Source organism: Mandrillus leucophaeus, unplaced genomic scaffold (genome assembly GCF_000951045.1).
Source record: "Mandrillus leucophaeus isolate KB7577 unplaced genomic scaffold, Mleu.le_1.0 Scaffold353, whole genome shotgun sequence".
NCBI classification, from domain to species: domain Eukaryota; kingdom Metazoa; phylum Chordata; class Mammalia; order Primates; family Cercopithecidae; genus Mandrillus; species Mandrillus leucophaeus.
The window spans coordinates 270,898-288,277 of NW_012103732.1; the positions used below are offsets into that span (position 1 = coordinate 270,898).

Consider the following 17,380-nt stretch of genomic DNA (forward strand, 5'->3'; position numbering starts at 1 on the left):
AAACTATAGAATACAAGGTTAAAAAAGCAAGGTTTAAAAAAAAATTGAAGAAGCTAAATAGTGGCGTAGCGTGAAGCAATGGAGAAAGTCGCTTGAGGCTAAATAATTACAGCTATATCTATATATCTACGTCTGTATCTCCACATATATCCATTATTCGGGAAGTTTACTTTTAAATAGGATACTGAACTGGCCTTCCACCACCACTCCATCATTATGCATCTTTTGGCTGGATATGATAGCTGAAAGCAGGCAACTGCACTGTCTGATTTCTTGAAACTTCTTGTTGGTTAGACAAAATATCCAGAGCTCTCGACTTGAGCTTTGCTGGTGTTACCCTGTGTAACTTTATGCAGGTAGTCATGTCTGATGTACTTTTTCTTTTCTTTTCTTTTTCTTTTTTTTTTTTTTTTTTTGAGACAGAGTCTCGCTCAGTCGCCCAGGCTGGAGTGCAGTGAGGCAATCTCCACTCATTGCAAACTCCGCCTCCTGGGTTCACGGCATTCTTCTGCCTCAGCCTCCCAAGTAGCTGGGACTACAGGCGCCCGCCACGACGCCCGGCTAATTTTTTGTGTTTTTAGTAGAGATGGGGTTTCATCATATTAGCCAGGATGGTCTCGATCTCCTGACGGCGTGATCCGCCCGCCTGGGTCTTCCAAAGTGCTGGGATTACAGGCGTGAGCCACCGCGCCCGGCCTACTTTTTCTATTGACCATTTAAGTATTAACCAGTAGCCACATCCTCAGAGTGGGAAGATTCTTCTCCAGCCATTTTATATTTTTGGTTATCGTTTCCAGAACAATTTGAAAAATATCCAGATGTGATCCTTGAGCCTCAAGAGATTCAAAAAATAGTTTCACCTGTAAAATATTGAAGAAACAAAATTACTGACAGTTCATAAAACACTTTGTCTTGGCCGTGTGTGGTGGTTCACACCAGTAATCCCAGCGCTTTAGGAGGCCAAGGCAGGCAGATCAATTGAGCTCAGGAGTTCAGTACCAGCCTAGGCAACATGCCAAAACCTCTGACTCTACAAAAAATAACAACAACAACAACAACAACAACAACAAAATTAGCCGGACATGATGGTGCATGCCTGTAGTCCCAGCTACTTGGGAGGCTGAGGCAGGAGGATTGCTTGAACCCAGCAGGTGGAGGTTACCGTGAGCCAAGATGGCGTGCCATTGCACTCCAGCCTGGCTGACAGAGTGAGGCAGTTTCAAAAACAAAGAAACAATAAAACCACTTTGTCTTCCAACAATTTTCAAAAGAGCTTGCAAATTATATACACACAGGTATAGGCATTTCTCTGTCAACCTCTAAAAGATTATTTTCTACTTTTCTGCATAATTATTCACTTTATTTTCAAACAATAGGTAAAGACAAAAATTATAAATCCTCATCTTACAAGTGACCACGATGTGACTAAAGAAGTTAAATGATTTACCCAAGTCATAGAGTAAATGGTGAGCTGGGATTTAAGTTCTGGAATTCTGAATTTGCCTAAAGGGTAAATAAATTCAAGATTTATTGTGAAAAAAAGATGCAGACTATAATGCTTTAAAAAAAAAAAAAAAAGAGTGGGCGCGGTGGCTCACGCCTGTAATCCCAGCACTTTGGGAGGCCGAGGTGGGTGGATTACGAGGTCAGGAGATGGAGACCATCGTGGCTAACACAGTGAAACCCCGTCCCTATTAAAAGAAAATACAAAAAAAAAAAATTAGCCGGCCATGGTGGCGGGCGCCTGTAGTCCCAGCTACTCAGGAGGCTGAAGGAGGAGAATGGCGTCAACCCGGGAGGCGGAGCTTGCAGTGAGCCGAGATCACGCCACTGCAGTCCAGCCTGGGCGACAGAGTGAGACACTGTCAAGAAAAAAAAAAAAAAAAAAAAAAGACAACTGGAATTACCAACAATAGTTTTGTTAATAAGATCATTAAGTAGGCTTCCAAACTTTAATATAATCACTCTTGCATCATAATACAATATGAAAGAAATAATACAAAAGGGTTCACCTCTCAAGTCTATTTTCATTTTGAATGCTACGAATATATGCATTTTAAGTATTTTAAGAGTCAGGGTTTTGTTGTTGTTGTTGTTTTGTTGTTGTTGTTGTTGTTGTTTTTTGAGATGCAGCCTGACTCTGTCACCCAGGCTGGAGTGCAGTGATGTGATCTCAGCTCACTGGAACCTCTACCTCCTGGGTCCAAGTGATTCTTCTGTCTCAGCCTCCCAAGTAGCTGGGACTACAGGTGCGCACCACCACATTTGGCTAATTTTTGTATTTTTAGTAGAGACAGGGTTTCACCATATTGGTCAGGCTGGTCTCGAACTCCTGACCTCATGGTCTGCCTGCCTTGGCCTCCCAAAGTGCTGGGATTACAGGTGTGAGCCCGGCCAAGTGTCAGGTTTTAATCCTGTCCCTTCCATTTACTTGCTATATGGCATTGGACAAACAACTTTTTAAAAAAATAAAATGAGAACTTCAAATCAGATTATATCTAAGTTTACTTTCAGTTCTACAGTTTGAACATGTTTTTTGAAATTGTTAACAATAGAAAGTCACAAACCTCTTGCAACTTATCCTTGGAAGAAAAGTGAGATGTTGTGCCAGAGATGATGATTCTTATGGCAAATGAGCCCAAGTCAAATCTGAAAATAAAAAGAAACACCATAGAAAGTCATAGAAATACTGACCTTATGTTTATTATATCCTGTATTATATTTTTAATGTATATTAATAACTATGCGATAAGCTTGTGTATTACAATAGATACTGTTAATTACCATAATAACATTCATCCAGTACAATTCTAAAGCTGTGAAACTTATCAAATTTTACTATAAAATGAAAGGTAGATACCGCTTCTTTGGGTAATATGGTTATTCAGCAATGTTTATGTTTAATTTTATGTTTCTGTTTAAAGCAGTGTTCCCTACTTTTTTTTTTTTTTCACTGCATACTCCTGTCAGTAAAGATTTTTTGAGCAAGAACTTCTCAATATACATATTTTTATTTATAAATTATATGGACTGGGTGTGGTGGCTCACACCTGCAATCCCAGCATTTGGGAGACTGAGGCGGGTGGATCACCTGATGTCAGGAGTTCGAGACCTGCTTGACCAACATGGAGAAACCCCATCTCTACTAAAATACAAAAAAATTAGCTGGGCGTGGTGGCACATGCCTGTAATCCCAGCTACTTGGGAGGCTGAGGCAGGAGAGTCGCTTGAACACAGGAGGCAGAGGTTGCAGTGAGCCAAGATCGTGCCATTGCACTCCAGCCTGGGCAACAAGAGTGAAACTTCATCTCAAAAATAATTAATTAATTTAAAAAATTATATGCATATGTTAAGGAATGATAAAATTAAAAGCATGAGATAAAGAATGTAAATAATATATTTATTAAACTTTTTACACTATATATCATTTATGTTTATAAATTTATAACACTGTACAATTTAAAATTAGGTAAGAAATAATAGACACTCTAATGTATTGAACTTCTTGCACACTTTCTCATCCCATTTTGGATACCACTGTGTTTAAACATTGTGTTTAGTGGGGCATGTTACTTGGTTGAACTCTCATTAATGGCCACAGAATGCATCCTTCAACCTGATGTTTTATATATGGAAAACTTGTACTATGGGTCAAAGTGATTCATGCTGATAAAGCAGAGCACAGTTACAGCTCAGAAAAAATATGGTTCCAAGTCTGGGCTCTGCACATGATTGGGCAGGGACATCATTTCCTATTTAAAATGAAATCCACAGCATTGTAGAAAAAGTCTGATCATTTCAGGAGGAAAATGACAATCATGCAAACAGACAAATCAATGGCTCAAGTAGAGTTTTAAAGGAAACATACACACACACACACATATTAAAGCAGTTTCTATTTGGTCTCATGTGGCTGTCAACTCCTTGAGCATTTGGGAGAGAAGTGGAAATGTGCTTTTTGCTTATGCAAAGCTGTCTGAGGACTCTAAACCTTCCATGGCTATGACATGAAAGAGAAGGAACTAGGAATTAATGGCATCGGGGATGCTAACTCACCCTGACATAAACGAAGCAAATCATATCTCTCTGATTCAACATATTTCCATATAAGTCATAAATGACATTTTAAATTTGGATGGAGAATGGCTGAATGCCTTACAGGGTTTTGTGATGTGTGTGTGTGTGTGTGTGTGTGTGTATGTGAGAGAGAGAGAGAGAGAGAGAGAGAGAGAGAGAGAGAGAGAGAAACCAATGCTGTCTTATACATTCCATTCCAACAAAATCTAATCGTTATTGGTTATTTCTGAGGGATATTTTAGACCCAGGAACATATTGAAATGAGCTCCAGTTCTCCCCAAAGTTGAAACCACAGAAAAGACTCAGAACCAAAACAATTTGGAGGGAGGGCTCCCCAAACACTCCTGACTGGGTTTCTTTCACCTGAACCAAGGTCTCCACTGTGCCACCTCCACAGGGGCTCTCGGGGTGAGGAGTAGTTCTTACCAAAATTCCTGAGGCTTTCCCCCAGTACAAAACTGTATTAACAAACGAGGCCACATATGTATGATGCACTATACAAGGCATCTTGGGATTCTTCTGGGCTGAGGAGACAGCCAAGAAGGAATGGTAGGAGGGGGCTGATGACTGCATTTAATTTAACTCAGACTTGCTCCCAGTGCTTTCTTGCCTGTACTGAATGAGAGAAGGCTGTTTCCCATTCCCTTATACTCACGCCTCTCCCTTACCCCTGGATAGGATAATTTGGGCTAGGGAGTTTCAAAGTTGACTCCACTGAACTATTTAGATACAAGTGGTATCATTTATATACTTTGAGAAACATTCGATTCCATTTGGTTTGAGGCAACTGAGACATCTGCATGGAAGAACACACATTGGATATAAACGAATACCAACTTTTTCAGAAGATGGGTCCAATTTTCTCTTACAAAATCCCACGCTAGTTGCTGCCCCTTTGGACGTCTGGCAATTGCATGAAGGAGAGCTGCCAAGTCCTGTGTCTTGATAACCTTTCCTTCCATTCCTAGTTCAATTAACCTGAAGAAAGAAAAATAATTTGTTTCTAAATAGTAGTTATTTTGTACATGGACATTAACTTAAGTTACCAATATATTAAAGGAATAGAACAGAAAGAGGGATGATAAAAGTATAATTACCAATTTTTTAATGTTCCAATTAAACTTTTACCTTTTTTAGAAATAATTTTTATTTTGTTCCTAGCAAAAACGTTTACTTACTATTTCAAAGAACTTTGATTAGCATTGTTTATACATCTTATATGCAAGAGTGTACTTTTACAACAATAACTTTCCTTCAAGGTTCTGAAGATAAAATATAACCACTTGTCTAGTATCAATCATATGATTAATAACTAGGGAATACCTATTTTCACTATTTGTATTTTGTCAATATATTCTTTTCTGAAAGCAAAGTTAAAGCCATACACATTCTGATTCAATTATCTTATGCCTTTAAAACTGGTGGCTGAAGTTTTAGTGACTTCATTGAATTTCTGTCAGTTTACTTATAACCATTTAGTTAAATTACTGAACTTACTTCTGTAATTTTTCCTGATGCTTGCTCGTTGACAAAGCATACAGAATTTTGTTTTTTTCAGCACTTGACATTGACAGTTCATATAGCTCTAGAAGGTAATTCCATCCTGTTGTCGTCTGAGCACCCACAGAATACACAATCTTTAAAACATCTGTTGGTATACTGTAATATCAAGCACAAAAATGAAGAAAAAGTTTTATGAAAGAAAAACTCTTTTTTCTTATGACAATTTTAAGTCCCATAACAGAATAATCTCTGAATTGTTTTCAGTACTCAATGTATTAAATCTTTTTCTCTGCCAAACTCTATAAAAATATTTTATGTGCTTTTACTCTGCAAATCTGTGTTTTATCTCCTACTGATGATAAAATGTTAGCAAGAAAATAAGCATAAAATTTTAACCACTCTGTGGTGAAAATAGAAAGTTGATGTAGTCAACAAATATAAAAGCTTTCTGAAATACAAAACTACTGGTTTATATAAATTCTACTATGTAGTAACCACTATTGGTGCTATAAGAATTTTTTTAAAAGATGATTACTTGATGCTTTTTCATCACCAAGTTGAGGGCATTTTTTTCTTTTCTTTTTCTTTTTTTTTGAAACGGGGTCTTACTCTGTTGTTCAGGTTGGAGTGCAGTGGCGTGATCATGGCTCCCTGTAGCCTCAGCCTCCTGCACAACCCTCTTGCCTCAGCCTCCTGAACAGCTGATATTATAGGCACATAGTACCATACCTGGCTAATTTTTAAATTTTTTTGTAGAGACGGGCTCTCACTGTGTTGACAAGGCTGGTCTCGAATTCCTGGGCTCAAGTGATCTTCTCACCCCTTGGCCTTACAGGCATGAGCCACTGCACTTGGCCTAGTTGAGAGCATTTTCTGAGGCCTGTCCAGGAGTCATCTGACTCTCTAGGCCTAGAGAATCTTAATTTAGTACAAGTCATTAGTGTCTAGTTATTTTGTAATTTTTTGAAACTGATAAGATGCAGTGACATGATTTTCTGTCCTTCTACAAAAGACACCACTATTTTGATTTTTATTATCTTGAGGACATTAACCAGGTTTTATTCTAAATGGGCATATGACTTTTTAATCCCAAATGTCAATGGATCAACAAGAACTGTTATCGATGTCTCAGAAAAAACACAACACAGAGCATTGAGGAGGGAGCTAGAAACTTGGATTTGTGAAGCCAGAAACTTGCATTTGACATGAAGTGACCATGTAGTAGAGATTGTACTAGCCTCCATACATCTTATTTAACTGTCAAAAGCTACCCTCTGAGATAGCTATTATCCTGATTTTTTTAAAGTGGAAATAAATCTCAGAAAAGTTAAGTAACTTGCACAAGATGACATAATTTGCGATTTTGCAGATGGGATTTAAACCTATGATTCTAATACTTGTGCTACTTCCGCTATACTATATGTACTTAAATATTCCAAGTGACATTGAATAATATAATGAAGATCAAATAATTAAATTTTATTACATATTGTTTTCACTTTAGTGTATTTTGCTGAACAAATTTATAACAGTTAGTAACAGACACACTGTAAGCTTCTTGAAGGTAGGCCGCATGGTTGTTTTGTTCACCACTTTATCCTTAGCTCCTACAGCAATACCTGGCTGGCATAAAGGAAATGTGCAACTAGTTACATTTCAAATCCACAAATGAATGAAGTAATCAATTCATCTATGTAAGGAAATTCTTCATTAAAAGTCATACTAGCAATCTTGGAGTTTAGAAAAAACCAACAATATTTAATTACATATTTTTGTTTATGAGCATAAGTAAGTTTACCTAGAATATTTTCATAGGTATATTCAACATGTTGAACATTTATATCTACTGTAGGTGGGTTACTGCAGGTTAAGATTATCCTTCTTATAACCAGCATAAAGATGAAATAACAGTATTCTATTTTGTATAGGGCAGCAGGATGTTTGCAGTTTAGCTTCACTCATACAACCCATTCAAACAGAAACAAAAAGAAGAGAATAATAGATTTAAAAGGTTTTTTTTAAGGTTTTCTTTTTTTTTTTTTTTTTTTTTTTGAGACGGAGTCTTTTTTTTTAGGTTTTTTTTTTTTTTTTTTTTTTTTTTTTTGGTAAAACAGATTTTAGGCTTGAATCCCAACAAGTAAAAAAGTCCAAAAAGAAGAAAACTTGAATTACTTTTTTAAAAGGAAGAATTCAAGAAAGGATTTCAAAAAGCTCACTAAGATTTAGTTATAGAGAGAGAAGTTATGATAGCATCTTATAACAATTTGGCACAAGAAATTTTTCTTTTTTTTTGAGACAGAGCCTTTCTGTGTTGCCCAGACTGGAGTGCAGTGAAGTGATCTCGGCTCACAGCAACCTCTGCTTCCCAGGTTCAAGCAATTCTCCCACCTCAGCGTCCCAGGTAACTGGGATTACAAGCGTGCACCACCATACTTGGCTAATTTTTGCATTTTTAGTACAGACAGGGTTTCACTATGTTGGCCAGGTTGGTCTTGAACTCCTGACCTCAGTGATTCACCCTCCTCGGCCTCTCAAAGTGCTGGGATTATAGGCATGGGCCACTGCACCCTGCCAGCACAGGAATAATGGACACCATTACATTTCATGGTAGAGATTGCACTAGTCGCCATACATAGCACTTACAGTGTGAGAGCATGAAACAGGGTTTGTAATTCCCAGCATGTTTTTTTTTTTCTATCCTCACTAAAAGGTTTTAGATCTAATGTCTTGCTTGATCAAAGACTTTTACATCAAAGAGAAAAGAACAAAGAGTAGGACAGAAGTCTATATCTACTTTAATTTTCCACTGGATTCCATCCACTGAGAGAAGAGTTCAGCAGCTTTCTGGATACAAGGAGCATGGTTCAGGTCACAGGCCAGCTTCAAGAGAGCCGAGCGGAGCATCCTGTCCCAGACTGAGCCCTCGTCACTCCAGCTTTGCCTGTCAATCACTGGCTTAAAATACTGAAGAAGGTAACGCTGTAGAAAATATGAGATGGTTAACAGAGAGGCTAAATTTAGTCCTTAACACAGCTCTTGCCCATCTAAAGGGCTCAACTCTAAACTTTCTGCATATTTCCCAATCTTTCCCCAAACAGTGTATCTTTGTATTTCTCTTATCTTTTTCTGGCTCCTACCCACCACAGTTAGGAAACAGTTTTTGCATTAAAACATGGTTTAATTTCCTATCTGAAAGGGGAATATCAATGGATATAAAATAAAATCACCTTTAGTAGAGATGCTTTGCACGTGATCCTGGTTATCTAGCTCTTAGGATTGGCAATGATAAAGAACGAGGGTCATTGACCATTAAATGCTATCAGTCAGTCTCCTGAGCTGCTCCAGATTTAACCTCAAGGACTTCAGACAAAACAAACTGAGCCTCACTGATACTCCAGACACCGTGTATTTACTTAATACATTTTCTAAAAGCAACACAAACCTTGAGGTTTTCAGAGATATCTGAAATATTCCTTCTGTCCATCATGTGGTAAAACAATTCCAAGTAACTCAGACCTTTGAGAAGTGCGGGGCTGCTTGTTTCATGTTGGAGGTAGTGAGTCATGTCAAGAGCTTTGTCTAGGGTCAGTCTCCCTGCACTGAGGTATAAAAAAAAATGGTGGTTTGTGTGTATCTTATAGTTTTTAATATTTTTAACATTAAAACAAATATGAAATAGAGAACAATAACAGAAGTAGGTCATTATAGGTGGACCATTCAGTTTAAATCTTAGCTCTGCCACTGACTAGCTGGGTAATCTTGGACAAATTACCGAACCTCTCTGGACCTACTGCCTTTGTACAATGGGGATAATAATATTGTCTTCGTCATAAATTTGTTGTGAGGATTAATGAGCTAATATTTTCAAATGCATTTAGAATAGTGTCTACCACATAGCAAAAGGTTAATAAATGAAATAAATATTAGCCAATATTAACATTTTAGTACCAAATAATATCAAACTTTTTACATATGATATCATTCTCTAATTGCTTCATGTGTGGGTTTGACTTGTTTCTCCAAGTACATTGGAAACTTTGAGGACAGGTGCCGTGTCTTGTTTTTCTTTGATGTTTGTCCTTAATCCCACCAGAGAAGTGATAATCACTGTGAATAGGGCAAAAGAAGTATTTTCACTTTTTAGGTTCTAAAGTTACATGCCTTCTCTATGTTTTCTTTTAATGAGAAGAATAAACAACATGTTTATTATTCTAAGTACCAAAATGCTGGCGCATCTTCTGTAGAGGTAACAAACCATTATAACCTCACTGTTGGAAAGTGCTTCTCACGTGTGTTTCTGGGAGGCTATGTGCACACACAGGGTCTATAAGCCATTCTTGTGAGCACCTAACTCCCAGACTAACACAATCATGTAATGTGGAAACTGATTCCAGAACAAAGGATATTTTTCCGAGCTAATCATTAACATAATGCTCTACCTTCGCTGGGCTTATAATTTTTTTAAATTCCTGTCTAAAAAGAGGGAAAAGAGACCAGAAGGAAATGAAAAAGAACCAACCTTTGTTGTCCCTTTAATCTTCTCAATCATGATGACTTACTGCTTTAAAATAGCCTTATGGAAATTTTTTTCAAAAATTTCACCTGAAGACAGAAGGCTGGACCATATTCTCCATGATTCTGTGGTCTACCGTATTTTTTTTTTTTTTTTGGAGACAGAGTTTTGCTCTTGTCACCCAGGCTGCAGTGCAACGGCATAATCTCAGCTCACTGCAACCTCTGCCTCCTGAGTTCAAGCGATTTTCCTGCCTCAGCCTCCTGAGTAGCTGGGATTACAGCCATGTGCCACCATGCCTGGCTGATTTGTAATTATTAGTAGAGACGGGGTTTCACCATGTTGGCCAGGCTGGTCTTGAACTCCTGCCCTCAGGTGATCCACCCGCCTCAGCCTCCCAAAGTGCTGGGATTACAGTGCTAAGCCAACCCCGCCCAGCTAGTCTGCAGTATTTAAAAAAAAAAAAAAATCCACAAAATGTTACTACTCCTTCCCACCTGTGTGAGTAGCACAATACCTGGCACAGTTGATACCTTAGCATCAGAAATAGGCGGAAATGATATTCCAGGGTCATGAGTTTAAAAAGAATATTTGACATATTAAAACTACTTTACATTAAGCCAGTTTTTCTTTTCAGCCCAGCCTAATTGATTTCTTACTAAAATCAAGGCTATTATTAAAAATACTTACTTTTATAGTTGCCTATTTCTTTTAATTTTAATATTTATTCATAAGCAACTCCTTTTCTTTTTATATAGTTACTAAATTGGTTAATAAAAAATCTAAGTCCTCATTACTCACCCTATGCTTCAAAAAATGCATAGAATATTTTCTGAATGTTTGTTTAGCTTAAAGAATAAAAATAGATAAACATAAACTTTAGCCCAACAGTAAAAATCTATACCTACTTACTTGTATATAATTTCAGCTGGATTGTACCTTTGAGAAATAACATCATAGTCTTGAAGCACCAATTTAGGCTTTTTTTTTGTTTGTTTGAAACGGAGTTTCGCTTCTGTTGCCCAGGCTGGAGTGCAATGGCACAATCTTGGCTCGCTGCAACCTCTGCCTCCTGGGTTCAAGCGATTCTCCTGCCTCAGCCTCCCAAGTAGCTGGGATTACAGGCGTCCACCACCATGCTTGGCTAATTTTTATGATTTTAGTAGAGATGGAGTTTCAACATGTTGGCCAGGCTGGTCTTGAATTCCTGACCTCAGGTGATCTGCCTGCCTCGGCCTCACAAAGTGCTGGGATTACAGGAGTCAGTCACCAAGCTCAATCTGGGGGTTTCTTTTTAAGGTGTGGGACTAAAAGAAACAAATATAGCTTTTTCTATAGGCAAATTGAAGTTGTCATTTCAATTCCACTCAACTTATACAAGACCCATGTCTTTAAATTACATTTAAAATGTATGAAAACCTAACTAAAATAAATATCAACTCTTGCATCAAATTCTCTCTTCATGCTGGGTGCAGTTGCTCATACCTGTAATCCCAGCAATTGGGGAAGCTGAGGCAGGATGATTGCTTGAGCCCAGAAGTTTGAGACCAGCCTGGGCAGCATAGGCAGACCCCATCTCTGTCAAAAAATTTAAAAATTGGTTGGGCGTGGTGGTGTGTGCCTGTAGTCCCAGGTACTCAGGAAGCTGAGGTGGGAGGATCACTTGAGCCCAGGATGTTGAGGCTGCAGTGAGCCATGATCACACCACTGCACTCCAGTCTGAGTAATAGAGCAAGACCCTCATAAAAGGAAGGAGAAGGAGGAGGAGAAGGAGAAGGAGAAGGAGCGGGAAGGAGAAGGAGGGGAAGGAAGGAGAAGGGAAAAAAAAAGGAGACAGTGTTGTGTCGTGGTTAGGAGAATGGCTCTGGAGCAAGCCCTTGGATAACGATGTCTTGTGCATTAAGAACTAAATAGTATCACCTCTTGTAAAGATTGATTTACACTGGGTGTGGTGGCTCATGCCTGTAAACTCAGCAATTTCGGAGGCTGAGCAGGAGAAGTGCTTGAGGCCAGGAATTCAATATCAGCCTGAACAATATAGGGAGATCCTGTCACTACAAAAATAAATAAATAAATAAATAAATAAATAAATTTAATTAAAAAGAAAAAATTCTGTCTCCAAACTAAATATGATCACTATTGTTTCCTTTAATTCTTTCTTTGTTTGTTTGTTTTTTGAGACAGAGTATCATTCGGTCACTCAGGCTGGAGTTCAGTGGCATGATCTGGGTTCATACGATTCATGTGCCTCAGCCACCTGAGTAGCTGGGATTACAGGCGTACACCACCACACTGGGCTAATTTTTGTATTTTTAGTAGAGACGGGGTTTCACCATGTTGCCCAAGCTGGTCTCAGACTCCTGGCTTCAAGTGATCTGCCTACTTCAACCTCCTAAAATGCTGGGGTTACAGGTGTGAGCCACCATGCCAGGCCTCAATTCTTTAATAGAAGTTTCATAAAGCATGGAGGAAAGTGGTTTATAGTATTGAGAAAGAACATCAAGTAAAAATATTTTATTTATCTTTATCTATTATGAGAGCTTTAAATTGTTTTCTTATACAATTGCTCTTTGTTATAAAAGTAATATAAGTAAATATAAACAAATTACAGAACAACTGGAAATTAGACTCATAATGACAAAACAACCAGAAATTAGAGAAGACTCATAATTTCAATACCCTACACACTCACCAATAGCATTTTAAAATAATTCCTTCAGGTTTCTTTTTCCCCTTCGCACTTATTTTTTCATATGTAGTTGCAAACAAACATAATAATACACAAACTTACATTCTGCCTTTTTCCCAACTTCACATTATTTGAAATGTACTTTTCTATGTTGTCACCTCCTCTTCCTATTCATCTCATGACATTTCAAATAATTTGTATTAGATAATACTAATAATGTTAACAGCTGACATTTATTGAGTAAGTACTGTACTTACTGCTTTATCTTCATTACCTGTGCAATCCTCCAAACCCTGTATGTCGGATATTATTAGTAATAAAGTTTTAAAGCCTGGAAAATTTAGGCTTAAAAAGGTTAAAAAAAAAAACTTGCCCAAGTTCAAAAAATTAGTAAGTGAAGGCATAGCACTTGAAATCTTCTGTTCTCATATAAAATTTGTATTCTTAACTTCATTAATCTGTTTACTTAGTGAAGAAAAGATGATTGGTTTTCCACCAATGCATCAATAACTGCACATTTCCTCCTGCTAAATTTAGACAATCTTAAGTGTATAGGCTAGAAACAGCAAAAAAGACTTCACAACTACCTAAAAGATTAATTTGCTGAGTTGTCAATATTCTCCATTTTTTTCCTAGTCTTGCGTTGTTAATCTATCTTCTCTTCAGTCTGCTCAGAGCTTCCTCCTTTGAGCAGCCAAGCCTCCTTCAGCTAGCAATAGCCTGCTTCTTAGCGCACCTTTCATGCATTCACTCCTATGTAGGATGGTGTTTTTCCTAATTTTGGCTTCCAATGAGCTGTGCCTCCAAGATGTTCCTGAGACCCATGGGACTGAGGATTAAGCCTCACTTTCTCTTTTCTTTCTAACTGAAAGATTCTAGTGTACCAAGAAACTTTGTTTCAGAGATGTCTTGCTGGTCACTGTCACTCAATTTGACCTAAACAAGCTTCCGAAAGAAAATTTTATGCCACGTTGAGTAAAGTGAGTACATCACAGTAATTCTCAGAATAGAGAAAGCTTACAATGCACAATATACTTCCTGGTCCTCAATTCCCTCCACCCATTGGTGATCTTGTGACCCAATTCATTCTACACATTATTCTGTTGATGATACATAGAAAAGGAAAGAAAACATTTTGACCTTCCAGGAAAGTCTAGAGAGGAATAAATGCAAAGAGCCAATTATTACTTCATTTCCCTACAAACTTCATACTAATTTCTCCAGTGTAAGTAATGATTAGATTTCATAACAACCCATTTAAAATTGTAAAGATTAAGCCTATATTTGTACTTTTTATTTAAGAGATTACACAGGTATTTGGTGTAGCAGCTACTATCATAAATACATTTTAAATGTGAGGTCAAAAGCTCAAATACTTAGAGAGTCCACACTAAGTGAATGAAACAGGTCATTTGGGATATTGGTGCTTGGGAGAAAGTAGGCCTGGCATAAAGGGAGTTTGGCCCACTGCACTCTCCTTTATAGCTATCCTGTGGCCCACAGGATAAAGACCCACAGTTGCCAGATATCATTTTTAAAAGATTCCAGGGGTCAGGATTTTTAGGTAAGGTTCTCCACATTTTAAAATATTGGATTACATTTATAAACACAGTGTGGGTCAAAATATGTTATTAGTGGGTAGCCTTTGGACTAGTGTTACTGTTTGAATTCCATTCCAATCCATATCAAATGAATGACCAATGCTGAACATTCAGTATTGAAGTCTAGCATATCTGGTTATGGATCAGTTATTTCCCATGAAGTCAGAGGAAATGTTGCCTTACCCAACTAGCTGAAACACATCATGAATCAGACCTATTCTGTCCTTAGGTCTGAGAAGTGTGTGGTTCTGATTCAGCTGTGTGATGAGTTGGTCCCATCCATGACCCTCATAGTGAACAATGTAGTAACCATTTGAGTCCACATTAAATTTCACCCAACTGGTCTTTTCAGGTAAATCCAGAGTATCTAAGAGGATAAAATTGGCATAGGCATTTTATTAGTAACATACTCATTCAGAACATCTCCACAACTGTTAGTTTTAATCCAATTACTTATAAATCAATGGGAAGATGAAGTTTGGGGAGAGTCATAATGATAGTCATTTTCATAGTTCACTGGATGATTTCTTTTGGGAAGATGGTCTCATTAAATTAATAAATAAGTTGATTCATAGGAATAAGACTGCTGAATTTGTTCTAAAAAATTATCTATGCAGGTCTAAGAGGCATGCAAGGGCCCAGTGAGCCAGATAACTAGCATGATGGGAATTTGGCTTAATTTGATGATATCCTTGTCTCAAGGTTTAGTCACTAGTCATTGAAATATGTATGTGTAAATAGGTGATCCATTTGTTCATTTTAGTAAAAGAAGGACTCCAGGTTAAGCATGACTTTGTGATGGAAAACCTCTCAAATTGTATTAAAGTGTTTAGAGGAAAATTAAAATTATACTATGTATTTTTAATACGGCATATATTATACTAGAGAGTAAAATTACATTATAATATTCTCTCAACAACTTTGTGAGGTTTAGTCCTTATTCAACATAAGATGAAAAAATTGAAGCTCAGGATGAGTTTGTAAATTTTCTTAAGGTCACACATCTAGTAAGTGAGAGAGTGAGGATTTGAATCCAGAAGCAATCAATTTTAAAGTGTATGCTTTTCTCTACTGAACATTTTTTGCCTCATCCATAACCTATAAAAATAGATTAGTGTGTATTATAAGACATAAGATGAATTTCTGTTATTTCTTGATGTAAATAATCTATCTCTAAATGATAAAAGCACAAGAGAACTTCCCACTGAATGAAAAATCCAGATTTTCTTTCTAAAAGAGTTATTTTAGTAACATATGGATAAATGAAAATTTCCCTCAAATATAAATCTTTTATTATTAGATTTACTTATTGTATCTTTCCTTCAAATAGCTCAACACATGTTTAATTTCAACATTGAAAGACCTGTTTGGCTAATTAGTTCATTACCTGTCTTTGATTTTAGAATGTGTCTGTGGATCACATTAGAGGAACTCGTGGAGTAGGTCAACGGGATATGCCACAGGTACCTATGACAGGGAGTAAAGACAGTTACACACCAAAAGAATACTGCTGTGATTTTTCACATTGTCAGACTCGGACAGACTGTAAAAGGCACCTAAGTATCCATCATCCTTCATACCCACAGTGGTCCTATAAATTTTATAGGCTAAGACTAGCATATCCTTAAGTATGCAAAAAATTATTCCATGATAATTATAAAGCAGCAGCCATATCTACCTAGTTGAATTCTGCCACAAATAATTGTGTCATTTGCTGTCCTAATTTCATATCATAACAAATTCTGCTGTTTGTATGAGAAAGAAAATCCAATATTCCTTTCACAGTTTCAAAAACTGCCAGCCTGATGCTGATTCAAATAACTAAACCAAAGCTGTAGGGAAAGCCCTTAAGAGGTAAATAACTTACTCCAGTATGATTTTCTACTTATGCTTTTGTTCAACAGTACTACTCACATCCAACCTCTCAACTGCTGAATGACTGCAAATAAATAGTCAACAATACTACAGCTCAGGATTTGTAGGAGAGCTAAGTGCAGAGAGCAGAAAAGCAGAATGGATTAGAGGAAAAGTTCCCAGTTACTTTTCAATGGCCCTGCTGTAGTAAAGAAGAGAAATTGGCTATCTTTTTCTGATTAACTTTCTAGCAGCCTCTAGAATTCATTTCCTCTATTAAATCAAGTCATGTTAGCTATAATAGTCCTGCACATGTAAAATCATGTGCTTGATAACACCAGCAGGTGTAAAGCAGACAGAAGAGTAACTGAGATCCTTACACAAAAAGGTAAAAAAGGCCAGGCGCGGTGGCTCACGCCTGTAATCTCAGCACTTTGGGAGGCTGAGGCAGGCAGATCACTTGAGGCCAGGAGTTCGAGACCAACCTGACCAACATGGTGAAACCCCGTCTCTACAAAACAACAACAACAACAACAACAACAACAACAACAAAATTAGCCAAGCATGGTGGTACGTGCCTCTGTAATTCTGGCTACTTGAGAAGCTAAGACAGGAGAACTGCTTCAACCCAGGAGGCCAAGATTGTAATGAGCCAAAATTGTACCACACTCCAGCTTGGGCAACAGAGTGAGAATTTGTCTCAAAAAAAAAAAAAAAGATTAAAAAAAACTCCACATAGATGAATTTCTAAGACTTAATTGATTGGGATCCGTCAGTGCAGCTTGGCTCCAGAAGAGAAGGGATTTTTCCAAATAAACACATCTGGGGCTAGAGAGAGGGAGAGTAGCACTTCATGAGTTTGGATAGCCATGAATTAGCGGGCCATCATTTTACAAGAATTGTCTAAATACTGCCCCAGAAGGAGGAAAAATACAGATTATTGTAGTGGATCTTTGTTATTCTGGGTCATCCACAGTTTTGAACTCTCTCATCACACTTTGATAAGTTACAAAATTGTGAGTCCTGCTTTCCCAATAATGAAGCAGACATTAAATTATTCAGCCCTGTTTACCAAGCTGCAACTTGTGTAAGCTCTCTGAAGTTCAGACCTCAGAACAACACACAGAAAAAATAGAAGGATGC

At 37.5% G+C, this 17,380-nt stretch overlaps 1 protein-coding gene across 2 annotated transcripts in view; it reads right to left on the reverse strand.

Moving 5' to 3' along the window:
• Positions 1–391: 391 nt before the first annotated feature.
• The window catches only part of ERAP2 (endoplasmic reticulum aminopeptidase 2), a 45,071-nt gene continuing 28,082 nt past the window's right edge, over positions 392–17,380 (reverse strand). Inside the window, exons 11-18 of one of the 2 annotated variants that reach the window (XM_011989414.1) lie at positions 15,771–15,850; positions 14,567–14,750; positions 9,023–9,179; positions 8,375–8,559; positions 5,575–5,736; positions 4,915–5,055; positions 2,568–2,649; positions 392–860 (exon numbers count right to left, since the gene is read on the reverse strand). In XM_011989414.1, the coding sequence (XP_011844804.1) occupies positions 717–860; positions 2,568–2,649; positions 4,915–5,055; positions 5,575–5,736; positions 8,375–8,559; positions 9,023–9,179; positions 14,567–14,750; positions 15,771–15,850 (1,135 nt within the window). In that variant the 3' untranslated portion in view covers positions 392–716. The remainder of the gene's footprint in view (positions 861–2,567; positions 2,650–4,914; positions 5,056–5,574; positions 5,737–8,374; positions 8,560–9,022; positions 9,180–14,566; positions 14,751–15,770; positions 15,851–17,380) is intronic. The other variant, XM_011989413.1, reaches the window with a different exon arrangement.